This window comes from Aythya marila, assembly GCF_965140915.1.
Source record: "Aythya marila genome assembly, chromosome: 1".
Lineage (NCBI taxonomy): Eukaryota > Metazoa > Chordata > Aves > Anseriformes > Anatidae > Aythya > Aythya marila.
Window position 1 is genome coordinate 79965308 of NC_139042.1, and position 23814 is coordinate 79989121.

The 23814-nt window shown below is 37.9% G+C and overlaps 1 protein-coding gene across 1 annotated transcript; it reads left to right on the forward strand.

The window, feature by feature from the left end:
• The first annotated feature begins 138 nt into the window (after positions 1-138).
• On the forward strand, positions 139-23467 carry SYAP1 (synapse associated protein 1). Its single transcript, XM_082766006.1, has 9 exons — positions 139-400; positions 3208-3326; positions 5639-5705; positions 7261-7334; positions 7671-7810; positions 8462-8610; positions 13843-13901; positions 14847-14994; positions 16420-23467. Exons 1-9 carry the CDS (start codon positions 190-192, stop codon positions 16545-16547), a joined length of 1095 nt encoding a protein of 364 aa, XP_082622132.1. The 5' UTR covers positions 139-189; the 3' UTR covers positions 16548-23467.
• Positions 23468-23814: the final 347 nt, after the last annotated feature.

The window sequence follows — 23814 nt, forward strand, 5'->3', positions numbered from 1 at the left end:
AAATTTGAGGGGGGGCGGGGGGGGCGTAGCCGGGCTTGTGAGCCCCGCCCCGCCCCGCCTCCAGGCCACGCCCACAGGCCACGCCCACGCGGAAGTGACGTACGCGGAAGGAGCCCGAGGGGGGTCGGCCGTTGGATGGTGGGGTGCTGCCGTTAACTGTCGTTAACCGCCGTTCAGCGGCCGGCCGCCATGTTGCGGGGGCTGGGCAGTTGGCTGGGGCTGGAGCCGGCGGCTGAGGAGAAGCGGCTGCTGCCGGCCGAGGAGGGCGGCGGCCCCGCTGAGGAGGAGGAGGAGCAGAAGAAGGAGCGGGAGGAGGAGGAGGAGGATGAAGATGAAGCCGCGCGGAGCCGGGAGCGGGCGGACTCGGAGGCGCTCCTCAGCCAGGCCAAGGGACTCGGCAGTGAGTGTCCGAGTGGTAAAACCCCCACACGCCGCCCCGCCACACCCGGTGCCCGCACGCGGCCTGCTTAGCCGCTGGTCCTGCTGTTTCTGCAGGAGCGGTGGTGCACATGGGTTTTTGTCAACGTTTCTAGGAAAATAATGCCTTTTTGATGATTTTGGGGAGCTTATCCCTAGCGAGGTAGGGCTGTAGGCGAGGATTCTGCGCTGCGGTTGTAGATTCTTAACTAAAATGCCTCCAAAACACAGCTCTGCAGGCAAGGGGGTTCCCACTGGTGTCCTGATCTTCTGTGGCATTAGTCTGAGGAGTTGCTTTAATGTGCTTGTCTTGCGTTGCTGAAACGCAGCAAGTTACCCGTGTACTTTGGTCAGATGCTTGTCCGGTGGTGGTTGTAAATAAGTCTTAATCTGCTGTCCTCTCTGATCATCCAGGAGGGAAAAATACTTTGAATTTTAAGAAGAATAAGTATTGAGTGTTATGGATAAAAAACGTCCATCCTATAATTTGTTCTGATAAAGAAACTTTGGTAAATAGAGCCGTGCATATGTTCCCTGTGACACCAGAAAAGTCTGTCATGGAAAGGTCCTTTTGTAAGAACTTGGACGTCACTACTGTAACACGTGATAACCGTAGAAATATTTGCATAAGTAATGACCAAGGTAGTTGTAAGACTCCCTTAGCACTTAAAAAGTATTCTACTGCTAAAACTGAAGCCTTATATTTGTTCTTTTTTTTTTTTTTTGTGCTTATTATGTCGTTAGGCTAGGAGAAATTGTTATTCCAAATTAATAATAAAAATATTGTTAGGTATGTATTCTTAATACAGGCATAGATTTGTAAGAGGAACCGAAACTTTCTCTTTCATTTGAAAGTCAAAGTGTTTTTCCACCACTAATTCCATTCCAAGGTTAAGTACCACCTCGTACAGGGGTTTTATAAGTGCCTTGGCATTGGAAGAATATCCATCCTTAATGGAAAGGAAAAAAAAAAAAAATTACTCTTCAGACTGTTTTCAGGACTGGCCAAAAGCACTTTGCTCAACACTAACAAAAAGTTGCCAGGCAGCAATTGTTTCAGAGTCCTTTGCGCTTAAAACAATTGCATTGCAAAGGAAGCTTTCCTGGATGCATCAAATAACCAATAAAAGCTTGTCAGGAGGAAACTATCCAGTAGGCGGCTGCTTCCTCTACTGTCCCAAGAGGGATACTGTACTTCTCTCTGCATCAAGGGTAGAAGATAGGTGTTTGTTTTACGAAGCGCATGATGGGATGTAAAGCCTGGTAACAGGTAGCAAAGATAAAGGCGAGTAGTTGGAGGAAGTTTGGTTGCCAGCAGTCTGTGCCTTACAGAAGGAAGTTGTGTATGAAAAAACTGGCTGGCTTAAGGGCTGGCTGGGCATCTCCGTTTTTCAGTATTAATTCGGTGGTATCATGAAGAGAGAATGTTTCCTGTGCTTCAGAGAACAACAGTCAGCTTTCCAGAAAGTGACGTGAATGTTCCAAAGTAATTCATTCTACCGGTGGTGAGCAACCATGCATTAAAACAATATTTGTTTTCACATGGTAAGGTTATTTGTTACATTTCTAACTGATAAGGAACTTGAATTTTTGTGAAAACAAAGGTGTTTTTTCATTTGTTTCTTTTAAACAGAAGTGTTGTTTGGTTTTGAAAGCCCCATGTATAAAAGTGCAGGTCAGTTCCAGGATAACTGAAAGATCCTTTTTGTCCCACGTGCTTTGTGTTCTTACTAATGCCTCAAATGTAACTTCGGTAGCTACCATGCAATTTAGGTCCATGATTACTTCTTCCCTCCTCCTAACCCTAGAATTATATTATTTACTATGGCACTTACTGGCATTGTAAATACCGTAGCAGTGATATTACAGTAATAATAGATCTGATTAATCGTAATAAATTGTTTGTGACATCATGTAATTATCTGAGAAATAAACAGTGTCAATGTTGTTTTTAAGATCCTCTGTCAATAAACTGCTATTTAATCTTTCTGAAGGTTGCTGGTAGACCTCTTGCTGCTTGTCTTTGTTCTGACTCCTTTAATTGGAAGCTGACAATACAAGGCTGCTGCCTGTGCTACATCGTTCCTTCCCTGCCACCTTTCTTCCCTTCAGCACTGCCCATATAAAAAAAAAATGCTAGTTACAGTTTTTAAAGTAATTGTTGTTGCTGTTCTCCCACTGAACATACTTAGAAAAATAAACATTGTCACACTGTTTCTAATGGAGCTAGAAGAACACCACAGTGGGAAACAGAAAAGGGCAAGCAGCAAGAGCAAGCTTCAGTCTTAAGAATTGTGAAGGAATGTCAAGTGTTAGTTACCAAGACTTTTTCATGCATTTACTTGTCTCACTTCATCAGACTTTATTGTGCATGTTGATATTCTAAAACATATAATTGTTTTAATACTGTTGCTAGTTACTTCATTGCTTAAGGTCTCAAATGCTGAAGTGAAATTATGAAAGCTATTGTTTCAGAATATTGATTGGAAAGCAGTGTATCGAGAGCTATTGGGAGTGTTTGATTTGGTAATCAACATTCAAGTATAACAATTTGTTTTACAAAAAAATTTTGATCAAACATGGTTTGATCATTGTCGCTAGAGAACGTGTGAACTAGAATGGGATAAAAATAGGATTTTAGCAGTTCTTTGGAGGTCAGAGCTAGGTTAAATGATTTTGGAAGAAGACTTCAAGTAGGTATCCAAATTAATACCTAGAAATGTGATTTTAGTATGAGAACTGGATGTAAAGATACCTTTTCTCAGTTCTTGTTCTTCTCATCTGTGAAAGGTTACCTCTTCAATTTCGCCACTGCTGCCACAAAAAAGATATCTGAATCCGTTGCTGAAACAGCACAGACCATAAAGAAGTCTGTAGAAGAAGGAAAAATCGACAGTATCATTGATAAGGTATTTTATTTCTCGATACTTGATCTGAAAGATTTGCTTGCATACTGTTGTGGTAATGTGTAGTAAATCCAGCATGGGGTAACATTTCTTTACGCTGGTTTTAGGAACTGCGTATTTCAATTACAGGTATCTCCTGTCATGGTAAATGATGTGACTGAAATGTTCATTCAGGGGATAGGTGTGCAAAAAAAAAAAAAGTCAACTCTGCTTTACTAGGTGCTGCACCTGTGTTTACTTCCTTCAGGATGTAAATAAGAAAGAACAGCAGAAAACAATAAGTGATGAAATAGGGGAAAAGGCTGGAAGAATTAGAGACATTAGAGTTGGGAGATGTGTAGTTGTTTTTCTTTTTCCAGTTAAGTGGCAGGAGGAAAATGCTATAGCATGTTTCATAAATGTCTTTGTAGCAAGATTCAGAATGAGGTCAGCTGTGTGGATATTGTGTAGTAAGGGCCTAGAGCTATACAGGTATGTTTTCATAAGACCCAGTGAGCTAATGAAATACCTTGCTATGGTCCTGTTCTTTTCCCTCACCCTGCCATTCATCTCTTGCCCTCCCATTTCTTGGCTGTAGGCTCCAATTGCTTTAATTCTGCAGCAAGTGTTTTTGTAGAGCAAAGGTAGCTTGGAAGGGAACTGGCCAAAACTAAGCCAGTTGTAGTGGGACCGTGCATCCAGGAGTGCCAGGCACAGGAGATTCAGCCAGCCCCATCCTCCTGCTATTCTCAGACACCCCTTCCCAGAAACTAAAGAATTCCCCCTTTTTTTTTTTTTTTTTTTAATACAGTCAGATTCATTTTTTGTTGTAATAAATGTTTGTCTTTTTCCAAATTAATCATCAAAATACACTTCTAAATTTCTGTTATGATATAATTTTAATGATGCTGGGGAAAAAAAAGGAAAAATAGACTAAGAAGGTTCATTTATTACACACATGCTTCTTAGATCATTTATTACGCAAGCAGTAGCACTCAAAATATGCTGTAGGTACTTTGTGACAGTTTCTTATGCCTAAAGTTTAATTTTCTTTTCTCTGTACTTCAGGTAATGTAAAGTCTGTATTTTGACGTAAAAGCTTACATATGGGAGAAATAGGATTATAGCTTCTATAGCATTCTAAACCTTTTCTCTTAACTGTATAAATTATTTTATTCTGTAAATGATAAAATTCAGGTAACTTATACCTATACCTAGCAGCACCCACAATGATTGATCCGTTTGATTACTGCTTAAAATTTATATCTTAAAATGTCTTACAATAAGTTTAAGTATTCACTTCTAACTTCCAGCAACATTCCTTTTCTTTTTTGCCTGTGCTTTCAAGTACAGAACAACATTGGCATTGTTACATAGGTTATGGCATTCCTGTCTATGAAATTTGTTTTAAATGGCCTCACGTTTGCACCAGGGGAAGTTTAGGTTGGTTACTAGGAAAAAAATCATTACTGAAAAGGTTGTGAAGTATTGGAACAGGCTGCCCAGGGAAGCAGTTGAGTCACCATCCCTGCAGGTCTTCAAAAAATGTGTGTATGTAGAGCTTAGGGACGTGGGGCTTGCTTAGGGACATGGTGGACTTGTCTGTGCTAGGTTAAAGGTTAGACCAGGTATGTTAGAGGTCTTTTCCAGCCTAAATGATTCTATGATTCTAAATCTAAAACTTTTGCTGTAAAAGGCACAATGTGGTGTTTTACATCAAGTGTATAACTCTTCCATGACCATTCCATATTTTTCAATGTTAATTTCTATATAGGATATTTCTGAACATAATTTTGTGATGAAAGTTTGTCAACATAGGTGGAGAAATTATTTGATTTCAGCAAAGCACACCTTCTGAAAGTCATACTTAACAATTTTGTAAGTCTGATTTATTGCAATGGATATATTTCTTAGTTGAGTCTTGAATCTTTCTGTAAGACCAAGGGTATCTTTAAGTTCTTAGTCTTTCTGAAAACATGCTTAAATAAATCTAAACAGTCTGTCTGTCTGATATGTAAGGAGGTAAGGGTATGCATAGTATGCTGATGTTCAGATTAAGTCCATACACTAGGATTTTCTGTTGTGATCTTTGTCCCCTGAACTTAATAAAGTTATAAATATAATTTTTGAACGAGTTCATTTAGTTTAAAGGCAAAATTCAATTTTTGAGTAAAGTAGAATGTATGACTGCAACAAAAAGTCTTTAACTTACAGAAAGGGCCTGAGAAAAGAGATATGAAAATATGTTACTGAAATGCATTTGAAAGCATTATCTGAACAGACATGAAACAAAGGAAGTGAATTTATTTATTGTGGTTCCCTAATTTTTATTTTAGACAATTATTGGAGACTTTCAGAAGGAACAAAAGAAGTTTGTCCAAGAACAGCAAACAAAAAAATCAGGTAACGTACACTATTTTGAATAATACACGGTACTGCATAAACTATATTTTTCTGGGGGCTGGGTAATTGAGCTATGTCCAGACCTAATCCATCAGATCTCTCTGTTTAATGAAACATTTATATGGCAGAACTTCAATATATTCAGTGGGATAGGAACATGATGTTAAGTGATGTAGTTGTTGCATTAACTACTAAGTTTAGATTTGGCTTTTTAATTAAATTAAACTTTTGAAATCAACTGAAAGATCAGTGTGCTAGCAAAGCTGCTGCCTTACAGTTGTTTTGAATTTTAAGCCTGTGTATTTATTGAAAACAGTCATGCTGATTACCTTTCTTCTGAGTTTTGGCAATGGCGTCACGTTTTCATAATGAAAAACACGGGTTAGGGGTTGCACTGTAATATTAATGAGTCACCGTAGGAGTAGTTGCTCTGCTTACATTAAAGGCATAATTGCTCTTTTGCTTTCCCATAACTCTTTTGCTCTGTAATTATCTGTGATCTAAATCCTATGAGTTATCCACCCATGCACTATTAAGACAAGTGGATCTATCTGAGACTTTAAAATAGGTGCTTTTTTCTACTTTATGCTTCATCGTTTGGGTTATATCTCACTTAATGTGTTACCTGGATATAATAATTTGTTACTGTTTGAATAATTAGTGGCTTTATGGGTAATCTTGTATCTGTGAGTAAACTTTGGAATCTGATGAAATATTCCTATAAGTTTCATAAAACTGGGTGGCTACATTGACAAGAAAGGGGAGACCGAGAGAGAGATGGCCTAATGGATTAGCATGACCTAAAGGATTAGCATTCACATTAGCACATGAATCCATGTGGGTAAAAGTTTGCTTATATCAAGTGAATAGGCAAGTAGGCATAGATAGTTCAGTGCACAAGAGTTGTGTTAACTCGTTCAGATGAATTATAGCATTTCCGCAAGCTGAATTTGCATCAGCAGTGAAGAGATTAATAGATTTTTATACATCTAGAATAGTTTATTTTCTGTGTAATTCTACAGAATTACTCTGGAAACGTTCTTGTAAATATGTAAATCAGGTTAGCTGCAGTATGTTTTTTCAATGTATAATTCATTGTAATTTGTTATAAATCTATAATTTTTTTCTCCATAGGTGAAGAATTGGTGTCCTCTGGTTATCAGAAAATTAATATGCTAATAAGTATTTTGAAATTTTAATTTAGGCAAAGTTTACATGTTTAAAGTAAATCTAGAAATTTCTATTTGCAGGCAGCTTACCCAGTTATACAGCTTTACTTCAGTAGTTAAACAAAGAGGCAATAAACTCTGACACTGAAGAAACCTCCACAGTTTTTGTTTTATAGTTACAGAAATTGGCAACTTTTTCAAGTTTTTATTTACCTCTGAAAAGCAAAGATCCAGGCCTAGAGTGATCTTATGGATGTCTTATGCCTCAGGCTTTTTTCAGGAAAAAGGAACAATGAACTAACTTGCTGATGCAAGTCTGCTTATTTTTGTGACTTTTGTTTTTTTAAAGTAGTACAAATGAAAATATTTTTTTCTTTCAATAACAGAAGCAGCAGTTCCTCCCTGGGTAGACAGCAATGAAGAAGAGACAATTCAACAACAAATACTGGCCTTATCAGCGGTAAGTATTTATCTGATTTTTATCTTGTTGGAAAGATTAAAACTGCTTTTGTTTTTCCAAAGCAAGTTTGTCTGACATTTGTTAAATTATTTATTTTCAAAATACTTTTTTTAAATGTGTGTCACAGTATTGATCTTGGGCGAAGTAAGCAGGATTTATTTCAGCATTAACTTGAGTCAAAGTAGATCAACAGTATGATTTTTCATTTTTATAAAAAAGCTTTACAGCTTTGTGCTATAATAGAATTATGTTAGAAGTGGGATTTGGTGGTGGGGTATGTGAAATGCAATAACCTTTTTCTGATATTAGTTAACAACTATCTCATGTTCTTCAAAGGATAAACGAAACTTTCTAAGGGATCCTCCAGCAGGTGTTCAGTTTAATTTTGACTTTGATCAAATGTACCCTGTTGCGATGGTGATGTTACAAGAAGATCAGCTCCTCAATAGGATGAGGTTTGATCTCGTCCCTAAACAGTAAGTAACTTTTGCTGGTAACTTTAACGCAGTACTTTTAATGTATCTGTAAATATTCCTAACTTACTCCTTTTTTTTCTGCTTCCTTCAATCTTTTCTGTACTTCCTCTTTACGCATTTTATATCTGCGAGTTTCAAATACATGGGATATTGCATGTGCATTGCAGTTCAGCAATTAAAGGAAAGAACAGAAATCTTACAAATTCGGAACTACTAAGGATCCCTTGTTTTTAGTTTAGAAGAAGTCTCTTTTTTTACGTCTAGTCTAGTAAATATTTGAAAACATTTTTCCCAAACAAAGGTAAATGCAGCAACAAAGAACTTCATATCCAAAGGTGTAATTGATCTCCCAAAGAGATGATTACAGATAGTCATAGGCCCCTTGGAGAAATGACAAAAGAATACAAAACAGTAGTATTGCAAGCAAGGGAAACTGGTTTTGAACAGACAATGTAACTGTTGTGGAAGAGATCAAGAATTTTTATAATGATGGATTTTTTTTAATTGCTTATATCACAAATTTCTAAGTTTTTACAGGAGGCAACTCTGTTTATCCCTTTCCTCTGCATATTTGTTTTTTGTTCATTGCTAGATGGTGAAAGCAAACATATTTCCAAATGTAGTAATCAATATCTGTTTCTCTCTCTCTAGTGTAAAGGAGGAGGTATTCTGGAGAAATTATTTCTACAGAGTGTCCCTAATTAAACAGTCTGCACAGCTCACCGCACTTGCTGCTCAACAGCAAGCAGTAGAAAAAAAAGAGGAGAACAAAGGCAGAGAAGAGGATAGTCAACTGACAGGTGTGGAAGAAATTAGTTTTGGCACAGTTTATTAAGTTAAAGTCATGCCTACTGACTGTATACATCAGGTGACAGAATTCTTATCTTTGATTTTCTATGAAGTTAGGACTTTTCTCATCATACTCCTTCTGTTTGTTAGAAGGGGGGAGGGGGCTCCCAGTGCTTTTAACCAGTTTTGCAATTTCAGCCAACTTTGCCAGAAGACTGCAACTCTCAAGAGATGAAATCTTGTACTCTGCTCTCCACCACCAGTGGTTTCTGGTGTGCTCTTTTGACCTGTTAGAAGTCCCAGGTACCTTTGGTTCACCTGACAGATAACAGGTCCTAGCCAACCCAGCATGCCCTTTGCTCTCAGTTGTCTCAGCACATGTTGTTTTGCTTAGGCCTCAGGTCAAACAGAAGTAAGTTAGTGATATTGGGGTAAAATTACTGTGGTGGCAGAGGCACATAGGAGATGGAAAGGCATGCAGTGTATTATAGAAATGGAGGAAGATCATTACGTAAGGTTATCCAAGATTCAACCTTGAGATAAAAAAAGCCTCCTTAGCATATGTTTCTTCAGTTGTGCTGATCAGTTTGTGCAACATATTCTTACTGACCTTCTTCTGAGTCACTGAGCATCTTTACCTGTATGCAAACCAATTCTTCAAGCAGGAATATGTACAGCTTAAGAGTGTGAAGAAGTTACTGGCTAAGATGCAAAAGATATCTAGTAGCTCATAAAATAATAGCCAAAGCTAGGTACATTCATCACCTCCAAGGAATTTTTACAGGTGGAATAGGCATTGGGGCAGGAGGATAAAGCCTTTGCTGTACCTTGGAACAGATTTGCATATCCCCAGATCAAAAATAAATAAAAATCATCAAATCCACTGGTGCTGATGTTCTGATAACACTGCCAGCCTGACTGACAACCAGCTGATCAGTGTCAAGCTGAATCCTTTCCCCCCCTTTCAGATATATCTTTGCATATTGATAATTTTCCTCTCTAGTCTTTACACTGCTAATGATCCCATCTTTGTAATGCTACTTCTAATGTCACCTTTCTTAACTTTTTACAGACTTTCTCACAGCTTTTTTTCTCAACTTGGTAACTTTCTACACAATCTGAGCCAAGGTTACTCACCTGGGCCTTGGTTCCTTGGATACAGGCAGCTGAATCTTGGATTGCAGGGAAGGTTATTGGGGGATTACAGAGTTGGGCTGGCATGTTGCATAGAAGGTACTTTTGACAAAAGGATTGTAGTTTCCGCAAATTGTTTTTTTGTTTTGTTTTGTTTTTGTTGTGTGCGTATGCATGCCTTGGTCACTTTACCTCATTCTGTTTCTCGTAGGATTTGTTCAGGGTGTGTGTGTTAGCACAGGCAAAGACCCCATCTAGAACAAACAAAGCAGAGTGGTGCCAGTGTAGTCCTTATTCCATGGTTGTATTCTCACAGCTGACTTTGACGCTGCTGAAGGTGCTGCATTTTGGTGTCACCTTCCCTGCCTCTGTGGCAAGTGTTTCAGCAGATAGTCTCCTGCCCCTTTGTGCTGTGCTGTATGGTTTTGTCTGTTACATCTGTCTGTCTATTTGACAGACTCCATCTGATCAATTGCATTCACATTCTCTTTTTAATCTTACCTGCATAAGTAGCTTCAATTCTGTACTTTTTTTTTACTAGCAATGATTACTAAAGTATACCCTCTGATTTTCAATCATGTAGTTCTGTATTCTGATGTAAATCTAGCATCTTGTCATAGGTGCCTTACATTGTGCTTGCCCAAAACCATGAATCTCGTTTTTCTTCCTTTTTTATACTTTTTCCATACTTAATTGCATTAATTGGAAATCAGACAAGATGTATAGTAATGCTGTTGATAACTATTATTGTTTAGAATTTGATTTTTTCATAAAATATTTTTTTGTGTGTTCATGCATTTTTTAACCATTATGCTTATCAAAATATGTGCCAAAAAGCCATTTCTTCAGGAAGCCATAAACTGGTCAGCAATTATAAAGGAAGGATAGATTGAGATGAGTGAAAAACGTCAACTCTCTATGAAAGAGAAAATAGCATCAGAGATGTTAATTCTTGACAAAATTCACATAATTAGATGTCTGGGTTAAAAAAAAAATCAAAGAAAAGGAAGACGGAAGGAAAACGTAAAAGGAAAACAAAGTCACTTCTTTCACTTCTTACCAAATGTTAACTGAGAATCCCCCAAGATTTGGCTTTGTGGAAGCTGCAACTTTATTTTTTTTCCTTGTATAAAGGAACTGCTCTTCAGTGCCCTGCACTAACAGTTTTATCAAACTAGAAATTTTCTGTCATTAGCTTCTGGTGCAGGCTGTGCTTAAGCTTGTTTCCTAATTAACTGTTCATGTCATAGCACTCCTACAGTCTCACCACATTCAGCTCCCATTTTTGTCATACTGTTGCAAATTGTGTTTACTGTTACTCTGCATAGGTGCCATCCAACTCAGGAAATCGCTGGGTTTCTCACTGTTTCATAAACCTTTGCACCTAACTGCCATCTAAATGCATTTACATCATTTTGTTTCTTCTTGGATGTCTTTATTTTTTATTTTTTTTTTTTGAGAGTTCGGGGGTTTGGCTTGTTTTTGTTGTTGGTAGTGGTAATTTTGTTCTTTTTTTTTTTTTTTCTTTTGGATTCCCTTTTAGATTTCTTTTCCTTCAGATTTTGCATTACACCAACTGATAGGATTATACTGTAGACTGTTAAGAGTGGTGACTGTCTTCTCTGGTTTCTGTAGTGCCTTGCAGTACATCTTCATATTGAATCCTTTCATTTATTACTGCCTTTTAGTCCTTTTGATTGCATTTGGAAAGACTAGAAAACCTTAGTTCTGCCAAAAGATTTTCTTCATTATCATTGATAAGCATATTCCTTGCAAAGCCTGTTTACTATTAGTAAGCTTCCCCTTACCACTGAGCTTTTTGATTTCTGTTTCTGCATATCACTGCTTCAGTAAACCAATTTCAGAAAAAAAAAGCTATCACTGTTGTGACTGATTGGCTAGTTTAATTAATGACAGAAAAACTTCTATTTAAGTGCTGAAGGTTTCCTTTACAACCATATTTAAAAAAAAAAAAAAAAGTTCAGTATTCAAATCTGCCAACCCATGTCTGTTCTGGTGGAAGTGTCTCAACTCTACAGGAGAAACAGGGCAACTGAACTTACTGAACGACAAAACTGTCATCTTTGAGTCATCCAAGTGCTTAGAAATTGCTAGAGAAAGTTGCTGGATTATACACGAAGAGCTCTTCCAGTAAAACTTACTATTGTGACTGAAAACAAAACATGTTCATTTAGGGGAGAAAAAATATACAGCATCTTTTGGCCTGTGAAGGTTCTCATGATTCAGAAGACTGATATGCAGATAGGTTAACCTTCCTAGTGGCTATATTTTATGTAATGGCAAAGATACATTTACTAAACTATAGTAAATATGTTTTGTTTGATTTCAAGACTTCATAAGTGTAGGGAGCTCTGAATCATCTGTGTTGGTGTTGTTTTACATGACTTTTGAAGGTTGGATTCCCTAATTGGGGGGGGAGGGGGGGGGAGGGTGTAGAACTAGAATTACTTGCCTGTTGGTAACTTTTCTTAATATTCAGAGTGTCTCATAAAGCCAGCATCTACAAAAAAGAATTAATTGCCTTCATTTTATCTCCATCTGTCTCCTCCTTACATGTTGTTTTTACAAAGTTTAACTAGCATGATTCATGCAAAGGAGAAAAAAAGGAAAAATTGAAAGCTTTTCATGTTCTGACCTGGAAACTATATGCACATAAGTTCTATAACAAAATGTTAGATTCTGCTCCTTCAGGCAGAGCTATTTACTTGGGAATTAAGTTACCACATGGGCAGAGAGCACATCAGCAGTGGAGGAGATGACGGCAGGCCAGTAGATGCAGAACAGTGCTGATGGTATGTTAGTCGCATTAGACTGGTGCATGGCCCAGCACAGCAGTGCTGTGCTGCTTCTGCATGAGAGAAGGAGGTGAAGCTTGAGGCACCTTTCCTGCCCAGTGCTTTGGGCACTCATCATTGAGCAGCAAAGTGTTAGTGCCGTGTTCCACAGCCTCCCACGGCTGAGAATAGCAGAGCCTCTTTGGACATGGTGTTGGGTACAAGAACAGATGCTGTGAAGATCTAGGGAGGGGAAGGAGAAAAGAGGATGTGACAGAGCAGTGGCCGTTTAGCAGATGAGCTGTATAAGCTGTGACAGCTACCAATTAGAGAATTATTTTAATTAGAGCTGATCTTAATTTTAGAAATTAAACCTGAAAAAATTCCCTCTTCAGAAATCACTGAGTAAGCAGGAAAGGTCCACCCGGCTACACTGCAATAAACACAGCTGCAAGCTCACAGCTGCTTTGCACGTTTAAACAAATAAACTGCTAAGCAAGCACTCCATCACTACTACAACCTGTCCAGCATGTTAATTGTTCCTGCAGCCATCTCTTATTATTAACCCTCTACCCCTCTAGTAATCTGAGGAAGAAAGCTGGGGTGTTCATTTATCTACCAAGAAAAAGATCTGTACTTCCTTGTAAACAACCATTGTCTTCCCAGTACCATGCTGCTACGTGGAGAATGTGCAGTGAGTTTTAGGAAATCTGCAGCAGCTCCTAGGGTTTGTTTTTCAGTGACTTCTGCCTGAGTGAAAGAAGGTGAGACACTGGAGTGCTCTTATGTGGGTTTAGGGGTATGCATGCAGATAAGTCTGCTGTATGTAAGAGCTGATACCCGTGTCAATAGTAGTACCCAAGCAGGGAAGGTTGATAAGTTCCATGGTAGGTGGTACCTCTATTTCCTGAGGAAGTCTACACCTTAGTACTTGAAAGATCTCGCAGCGTGTGATGCAATCTGAGTTTTTTATAGAAAGCATTTTTCCCCATTTCCAGCTGTTCCTATTTATGTGGTTCTTTGGATTGCTTAATGGGGCAGAGGGGTTCCAGTGATTTAACTTTGGATTCATAATAAGTAAGTGGCTTGCTGAATTTGCCGTAGTTAATTAAGATCAGAAATTTCCTTCTTTAGGTTTTGTGTTTGTTGCAAATGCCTTACCACCTATAGATGAATTCAACCGCTAACCACCAGGATTCATTAAAATTTAAAATACGATGTTTCCTTCTGTTTCTTTCTATATTTAATAGCTGTTTGATTAAATGAAATCTGTATGTATTTACATGTAATCTATGATTTTCTCTCTCTTGCTAGAAACAATACGGCCAAAAACACCACCTGTTACAATAAAGCCTCAGATAAAATCTCAAGAGGTAAAAACATATTTATCTGGCATTTATTACGTGAAACTGTTATTTCATAGTTAATTATGCATCCTTTTGAGTAAGTTGAAACTATTATAATATCTGACAGTCCAGTTCTAACTTGCTGCTGTTCTGCCGTAGTATTAATTTTCAGTAGAAGAAATAATAATTTATCTGAGGTATACTTTCATTAGTATCCTGTACATTATAATAATAAAGATTTTTTTACTCTTCGGAGAAGCATTTCAAAAATGTTCAGAGTAGAAGGTTTGCATTCTATTTAAACACAGTGGATACCTTCATAAAAATGTGTACTATGTTTTGTCCAACTCTTCAGCAGTGTCAAGCTTAAGTGCTGGAAATCTAAATTATGCATTGCCATAGCAACATTATTTTGTTGCAAGAGCAAGAAGAGCTTTGCTTGACACTGCAGAAAGTTTTACCTTAGACACTTAATGACCCTTGTTCATTTCTGGATTGTAAAATCAGTGCCAGAGAAAACTCTTGGCAGAAGCAGAACTGTGCATTCATTTGGCAATAATATGCAGTGGACTAAATTAAGCCAGAAACATTTCTAAAGAACAGACTCCTCTTAATCTTATTTGTGTGTAGAAAACTGTTACTGAATTAATGGTCAAACTTTAGTATACGTCTTAAGTACTTTTCTAAACTATTTATGGGTTTGGTATTGTTTCTGAATGCTACAAAAACAGTTTTAAAGTTTTTAAGAGAATGCAGAAAGGCGGCTAGGATGAAAAGCAGATCATTTTCAGAGTAAATGTCTAATGTTCTTAACTGTACAAAGAATTGTCAGGGTGATGCATTTGGTTTGCTGTCTTTTTTTTTTTCTGGCTGTAACTAAAAGGCAGTCATTTGAATGAGAATAAGTTTATATTGGTGACATTCTATCCTCCCACTTTTGGGGTAAGCTTTTACAACACTATCTTATTACAGGATGAGGAAGAGATTTCCACAAGTCCAGGTGTATCAGAATTTGTGAGTGATGCCTTTGATGCCTGTAATCTGAATCAGGAAGACCTAAGAAAAGAAATGGAACAACTGGTGCTAGACAAAAAGAAAGAAGAGACTTCAGTAGTAGAAGGTAAAACTTCTGTGTCTTAAATACAGTAATTCTAAGTTAGGTTGATTTAAAAAGAAAATAATAGTAGTTCTTACCACCAGCCTGTCTTGTACAAAATGTTATCTGTGAAGAGTGTAAGTCCAAAGTAACTAACAATTCTTAGGTGGCTGTTTTATGAAAGTGACGGTGAAGTACTGTTTTGTCTACCATTCTCTTTCATAGGTCATTACGTGCATGTGTTTTTTTCTTTACTGTAGGTAGAGTACAGTATTTGGAAGTCAGGCTTCTTGTGATGCCAGCTAAAAAGTCAGTATTTGCACCAGACTATGAGTTTGCCAGGTGCCTTTGCTGCAAAAGGTTTACATGTGTTTGGAATGGTTAACATTCAACAAATAGCTTTCACAATGATGAGAAGGAAAAAAAGCAGTCTTTTTTTTTAAGAATAAAGTGGTTCAGAAGAACTAATACTGATGTAAAATAGCATAAAAATAATCTATAATGACATGGCTCTGGCCATACTCAATGAACTATTTACAGTGAAGACACTTTTATAAGTAGATAATCATAATATGTTTTACAGAAGTTATTTTTCATTGTGTTATGGATGTTGCTGAATCCTTGGTTTTTGAAATTGCTATTTTTTCCAATGTGTAGCCAAACTTGCATCTAAATTTGTTATGGAAGTGTTTCAATAAGGCATTAATGAGTAATTTGTTCAAAGAAATCTCAGCTGGCCTTACTGACTTGGACTGTGGAATTACCCACCTTCTAGGCTGAAGTACTAACCAACAAGTAACACATCAAACACCTACTTATTCCCCCATGCTCTTACATATCGTAGGCAAATTTAATTAAACAGAGCTTAAAAACACAGGAGTGCCTTCTGACTCATTCTTTTTTTTGCCCTGAAGTATGAAATATGATTACCTTCAACTGGGATTAAATGGGCTTGTCTAGTTACAAATATCAGTGAGGAGAATAATTGCTTCACTTCAAAATTATCCACAGTATTTGATCCTGTCTTTTTCTTAATAGTATATTCAACAAACTTTGTAACTTCATTCATTTTCTAAATATCACAGCTTCCCTCCACATCCCCCCAAGACTTAAAAGCATGCAGGGAGATTCCATTGATAGTAAACTGAAAGTCTGTAGGAAACAAGTTAGCAAATGGATGCTTTTTACAGCTAAGCTATGTATTTGCTTTTTATCTTTCTTTAGTATAGTGTGCACACAAGAATACAGATTAGTATATTAATTAATTCCTATCTGTGGTCAGTCAGAAGATGAATATTTGATCTTGTGGTTTCTTTAGTTTTTAAAGAAGGCTGTCCATAAAATTCAAGGGACATAAGTGAGACTCAGTGCAAATTCATCTCATTTTGTATAAATAAGTAACGTTTTATGTCATCAAGTTTATTCTCACAAATAATTTCTCTCTAACAGAAGAGACTGCTGACTGGGAAAAGGAATTGCAACAAGAGCTTCAAGAGTATGAGGTGGTGACAGAATCAGAAAAACGTGATGAAAACTGGGATAAGGAAATAGAAGAAATGCTGCAAGAAGAAAGTTAAGCATTTTTCACAAAATCACTATAACCCTAAACTTTTTCTGAAAACTGACATGGATTTCTGCTTTCATGTTTTGTTTCCTAAAGATCTTCAAAAGACGTAAAAGAATCTAAAAATTGTTATAATTCCATATTGGGATACAACCAGTATTTCTGTTCTTTATATGAGCAATTTCTGAACTTCTTCATTCTTTTAAAGAAAAAAGACAGACACTGCAGGTTATATCTAATAATTGAAAATGATAACGTTAGTCCATGAAGCAACAGTTTAGTTTGAGGCATTCTTAGCTGGTGAAGAAGCTCTGCAAGGAGATTTCTAAATCTAAGAATCTTAAGATTGTCTACAGCCTTCAGTTTGGGATGTAAAAATGGATGTTGTAACTTAGTCCCTGAAAACAATGCTTGTATCGTGCTTGCACTCTGATCCCTGTATAATCTGTAAATGTGTATTATTTTAAGGTACTTGTAGTTAGTAGCTTTCATGTGTATTTAACTTCCTTAACATATATAGCCAAAGAATGTATAGAATACCCTATCAAATAACTTATAATGTTTAAAACATTCATTCAGACTCCAAAAGAAGTACTGGTTTATTATTGATCAGATATGATTAACTGGCAAATACTTAAACAAGAACAGAGTTTCTACCTTCTTGAGTTAACCTGTTGTTTTTATTAAGTCATCATATTAAGATACTGCTTTTTCCCATAGAGGAAAACAGTTTAATGCATTCTTTATTTGGATAAATGCTGTGTTTCCATTTAATTTTGCCGAGTGAGAAGAAATTAAATGTTTCTTTTTAAGTGCTGAAACATTTATGTAGAACTTTGGCTGGTTTGGATATCTTTATTAAATACTGTAGATATGTATAAAATTGGCTCATTCATTTGGAGGGAGGGCATGGTAAGGGACAAAAGTTTCAGAATTAATGCAGTTTTCAAAACTATACTTTGTCACAGTGTCTAAGATGTGGAATTTAAATAAAAAAATTCTTTTAAAGATTTTTTTTTTATCCTCATTAGGTGTATGGGTTTTTCCTATAGTTTTATCGTTAAGTCAGTTTCTTTATGTATATAAATGAAAACTTAATGTTCTGTCATCAATTTTACAAACCATGGCAAAGCATTCACAAAGTCCTAAGTATGAAGGCAAATGGGTAAAATGAAGTAGGAGCCATTAAGTACAATTGAATTATAGCCATGTTATGTGCAGAAAGCTCTGTCTTAATGACATAATTCTACAGAAAACTTTTGGAAAGAGACTTGAAAAGATTATAGCTGTAATTATTCACTCGATGTTCATTCTATGGGAATCAAAACGAGCTAAATAGTTTTAACTGCTATTTACTGTAAGAAAATACTATTTAAAATTGTTTCGGTTAGCAGCTTGGACAGGAAGCTCTTCTGTATTTCTCATGAAAAATTATCTCAAACATGTATATATTCAGCTTCCAAAATTAGTTTTGCTATTGCTATGCATTTTCTCAACTACAAATCATCTGAAGCACAATTTATTTTGATAGTGTTTTTCACCTTTAAGGCCCACTTTCCCGCCTAGTTAACAGATGGAAAATAATCATGGAGTAAGTAAGGGGTGCTTTAAGAGCTGTTTACATCTGGAATTAAAGGCCACAAATGTTAAATCCATCATCCTCACTAAAATTAGACTATTCAAAGCTTAATGCTTACTCTTACATTTTGACAAATAAAATTGCTCACAGATTTAAGCTGGAGGCATGAGGATGACTGCTACACATTTTGACGTGACACCTGATATGACTTAGAAAAGCCAGGTTGTTCTGTTCTGATACTGGCAAGTTTTCCCTGGATGACTCAGAGCTCAGTATCTTCCTTCAAAGGTGTGAGCTTCTTGAAAACCAGCCTGATCATTACTGATGTTTTCAAATTCATGACTTGTTTATTTGCATGGAGTTTATACATCAAGCGTCGTCTTTCTTGTCATGTAAGCATAGCCTATATAATTGTTATAGGTATAAAATTCAGTATTTCATAAAAGATTATTGCTACATACAGTGCTTTAGCTTAACAAGTCGCATGAAAAGCAAGTTTTAAAAAAAAAAAAAAAAAAAAAACACTAAGTAGCTCTGCATTTGAAAAGGCAATAATGTAGCAAGGCTTAACTTTGCTGAGCTCTGATATTTAAAGTCTTATCAAAAATCATCTTAATATTTTCAAATCTCTGTATCTGGTTTTAACCTGGAAAGCTGAAATAAGATTTTGGTAACCCCATACGGTCTTCAGGACTGTTCCATACCTTTTATTTAGTTCAGTGTTACAATTGTCTATCAGTTTTAATTGCATGTGACAAGAAGGTGAACACAGAAAGACCTCTTCATTTTCATAGTGTATTTTGTAGGCCTTTGTAGCCTAAATGTGTCATAACATATTTAATAAGCAAATATGCTGCTTTTTTTTAACAACAACATTCCAAGCACTGGAAGTGAATAGATGCTAAAATGCACTTTATATATTATATATATAAAATACTAAATTATAGAGACAATGTAATGGAAAATGTAGAGGTTTAAAACATTAAGGAAAAGCAAAAAATCTATATTAACAAGTTTTGTTTAGAAGAAACTAAAAGACTGTAAATGTTTGAAATAAAAAGTGTAGTGAAATGTATGACTTTACTCAGATGTTTGTAGCTGTTCTTTTAAAGCTTCAGTTAGCTTTAATTTTGTTATTATTTCATGAATTGTGTCAGTAAACTAAGCTTCTTAATTTGCAACTTCATTTGGAACACAAAACTAGTTTTTTTCTTTGCTGTTTGATTATCTTCCTCTTTGTTTGGTGGAGCTATGTATGTAGTACAGCACAGTTGGTCAGTTTTAACCCTGCACATTTAAAGAATAGCACTAAGTGCAGGGTTGTTCTTTAATCACCCCTTTCATGTGACTGTGAGATGCATCCTTGAACTGTTGGGTACTCAAATATTATTGACTTTTACTTTGCAATAGCTATTACATAAAGGAGGATGAAGTGCATATGGTTACTTAGCAGTGCGCAGAGAAGCAATAGCAGCTACACTAGGCTCTGGGTCTGGAGTCTAGTTGTAGAATTATAGCTGGAGTTCGACACTGATAATGGTCTGGGTTTCAATTCAGGAAAAGTTTAGAAGACAGATGTGTTATAGAATCATTAACATTGGAAAAGCCCTCCAAGATCACCTGGTCCAACCATCCCCCTACCACCAGTGTCACCCACTGAACCATGTCCCTAAGCACCACGTCCAACCTTTCCTTGAACGCCCCCAGGGACGGTGATGCCGCCACCACCCCCCTGGGCAACCCGTCCCAGTGCCTGACTGCTCCTTCTGCGAAGAAATGTCTCCTCATTTCCAACCTGAGCATCCCCTGGCACAGCTTGAGGCCATTCCCTCTAGTTCTATCACTAGTTACCTGTGAGAAGTGGCTGACCCCCAGCTCCCCAGACCTTGCTTCTCCACTCTGCCCCAAGCCTGTAGCACTGCGTGGGGTCATTGTGGCCAAAGCACAGGACCCAGCACTTAGCCATGTTGAACCTCATCCCATTGGCCTCTGCCCATTGAGACGTCCAGTTCAGGTCCCTCCGCAGGGCCTTTCTACCCTCTGACAGATCCACACTTCCCCCCAACATGGTGTTGTCTGCAAACTTACCGAGGGTGCACTCAATTCCCTTGTCCAAGTCATCAGTAAAGATATTAAAGAGGATGGGCCCCATCACCAGTCCCTGGGGAACACCACTGATGACCCATCGCCAGCAGTTTTTCACTCTGTTCACCACCTCCTTCTGGGCCTGGCCATCCAGCCAGTTTTTAACCTGGCAATGCATGTACCTGTCCAAGCCATGGGCTGCCAGCTTCTCCAGGAGAATACTGCGGGAGACTGTGTCAAAGGCCTTGCTGAAGTCTAGGTAGGCTACATCAATTGCCTTTCCCTCATCTACCAGGCAGGTCATCTGGTCATAGAAGAAGATGAGGTTGGTCAGGCAGAATTTGCCCTTCATGAACCCATGCTGACTGGTCTCGATTCCCTGGTTGTCCCATGCTGTGTGATTGCATTCAAGATGACCTGTTCCATCACCTTTCCTGGTACCAAGGTCAGGCTGACAGGCCTGTAGATCCCCGGGTCCTCCTTACAACCCTTCTTACAGATGGGCGTCACCTCCAGTCATCTGGGACCTCTCTGGATGACCATGACTGCTCTCTCAGCACCATCAGGTGGATCCCATCTGGCCTCGTGGGCTTGTGACAGTCCCAGTGGAGCAGCAGGTTTCTGTTTCCACCTGAACCTTGGGGCATTTATTCTGGTCTCTGTTCCAGACTCCCAGCTCGGGAGGCTGAGTACCCTGAGGATAAGTGGTCTGACTAGTGCCAGATGCAAAGACAGATGCAAAAAAGGCATTAATAACTTCAGCCTTTTCCTTATCCTCAGCAGTCATGTTCCCCACCGCATCCAGTAAAGGATGGATATTCTCCTTGGTCCTCCTCTTACTGTTAATATATTTGTAAAAACATCTTTGTTGTCTTTTTACCACAGCGACCAGGTTGAGCTCATACTGGACTTCGGCCTTTCTGACTTTTTCCCTGCATATGCTGGCAACTTCCTTGTACTCTCCCCGAGTTGCCTGCCCCTTCTTTCACCAGACAAAAGCTCTCTTTTTCTTCTGGAGACTCAGCAAAAGTTCCCTGTTCAACCATATCAGTCTTTTTCCCCACCGGCTCATCTTATGGCACACAGGGACACCCTGCTTCTGCGTCTTTAAGACTTCTGTCTTGAGGAATGTCCAGTCTTGTATGGCCTGAAACCTTGTGTCTCAGTAAATGTTGACTAATACCTCTATAACAATAATTGTTCTGTAGCATAGAATAAAATGATGTTAGCCACTAGTACATTTTTGTTCTGAGCTACTCCTTTTCAATGCTATTTTTTTTCCTTTGTTTTAAATATTGGGATATTTTCAGATCACTGTTGTTGATTTTTATTTTATTTTTTAACAACATGGCAAATGAATTTCCTGCTGCATATTCTTTGTGTTATATTGGAGTTCATTACTTCAATATAGAAAATGGCAACTCCTGTAAAACACTGTAAGACTTGCATGTGTTCATTTTCTTCTCAGTTTATTCATTTAGTGCTTGGTCTTCATATATATAAATATATATATATGTAAATGCAAAGACAAATCTACTAGTATGTCTAAATATACTCCGAAACTCATAATGTACTTTTCAGCTGTTACTTCTAACTAAATACCACTGCAAGAGGAGGAGCAACTAAAATAATTGTCATTAGTTTGTCACTCTGTCATTTTTAACGAGACAGCACCCTGCAAAAATTCGCTTGAAGAATGAATCACTTGCTTCATTTCATAAAAGCATGGTTTTCATTATGGGACAGATTGTGAACGTTTTCATGTGCTAATTCAGGGATTCATGAGGCTATGACAAACCTTTCCAGATATACTTAGGAAGTGTACTTAATCCGAAACTACATGGGCAGGAAGGTTGCTTTTTTTCCATGCAAGAGGTCCTGGCAAAGTAGGGAAAGCCAAAAGAAAAACATAATTAGTTAAGGGTTTTATATATAAAATTAAAGGAGTAAAGATCCGATGCCTGCTTTGATATATGATGCTATAAAAAAATAATGTTGTGGGGGGGTTCTTTAAATTGTATGCATGCACCAAACCCTAATTCTACAAGTACTTTTATTTATTTGTTCTCTTAAGCAATGGTTTCCATGCTCAAATGAGGAGGTTTTAGAGCCAGATAAAGCTACTGTTTCTATCTTCTCCTTCCTGAGGAGAAATGACCCAATGTAACAGTCAAATAATGACCAGAGAATAGATTGATTACATCTAGCTTCTTTTCCCACCTAGTTCAGAAAAGTTAATGCTGGCCAGCCAGGTGCTCTTTCGTCTGACTTCGATGCCTGCAATTTAAACATCAAACAGTTTAGCTTCTGCTGTATCATCACCAGCTTGCATCCTGTACCATGTATAACAGGACTTTCAAGCCCATCATGTGCTGGGCGGATGAAAAGTGCTACTGTAAGAGCATTGCCGGGGTGGAGAGAAGCCTCTGCATACATTTAGGGTGGATGTGGAAACAATAATCTCTCTCGGTTGGACGTGGCCTCAAAGAAGTAGTGGGAATGTGAATGAAAGACCTGGAACCATTGCCTAAGCAGGCAAAAATACTGGAGCATAGGATCTTTAAGGAGGAGGAAACATACCTGCATCAAAACAGGCACACTTCTGGTCTTTCTGGCTTTGTCTGCATTAAGTCCACTGAGCAGTGCCTGAGCTCATGCTGACACCGAATGCCTGTAGAGGTAACCTTCTAGAAAGACCCCTAAAAATGCTTGCCCTGAGCCAACTGGCTTTCTCTCCATTCGTTCCTGGCCACTGAGTGGAGCCCAGTGGAGCTCACCCACCTTCAGAGACCAAGCACCTGGGCTATGATGGGGCATGGTCCGCATCCTGTTGGTCTTGGTGCTGGGGGACAATTGCAACCAGGTTTAACCCGCCACTGCAAGCATAGGCTCTGCCTTGGGTATCCTGATTTCGGTACTGGCTGCTGTAAAAGATTACATGAGTGTTGATTAGGTTATGAGTGTTGAGAAGGGTTAATCAGATCCTCAGACTGATCAGAGTGATCAGAAGATTTGCCCTTAGACACCCATGAATGACATCTCTATTCTCTTTCAAAAAACATTTGCGATAACCCGTAGCTGTCTATAATTCCTGTCAATACAAATGTCCAGTTCCTTTATCAGTCTTGTCCCTGACTTCATTGGTATTATGAGGAAATTAATTTATTAATGTACGTGGGGGGATTATCTTCTTACCGGCTTTAAACATACCACTTTGTAATTTAACTGAACTCTGCGCTACAAAGAAAAATAAAAGAACCTTTTTTGTGTTTGTTTGTTTGTTTGTTTGTTTTTCCTTTTCATCGTGTCCTGCTTATTGGTTTCCTGAGACAACCAAACAATTTCAAACTTTCCACTCGTCACACAGGAGCATTTCTATGCCCCCAGAAGTTGTTTTTGCTGGCTTTCCTTAGAGCTCATTGACCTTCAGCATCCTTGTTCAGGGACGGAGGTGTGACATACACAACAAGCATGTAGGTGAATGCACCACCCAGCTGACACATGCGGGTTTTATTTTTCTGTATTACTCCTCATCCCATTCCTCGCGCATCCTGACATCTTGTTTTTTATTTAATATTTTAATTACAGTTGTATGTTAAGCCAGTATGTGTTTACT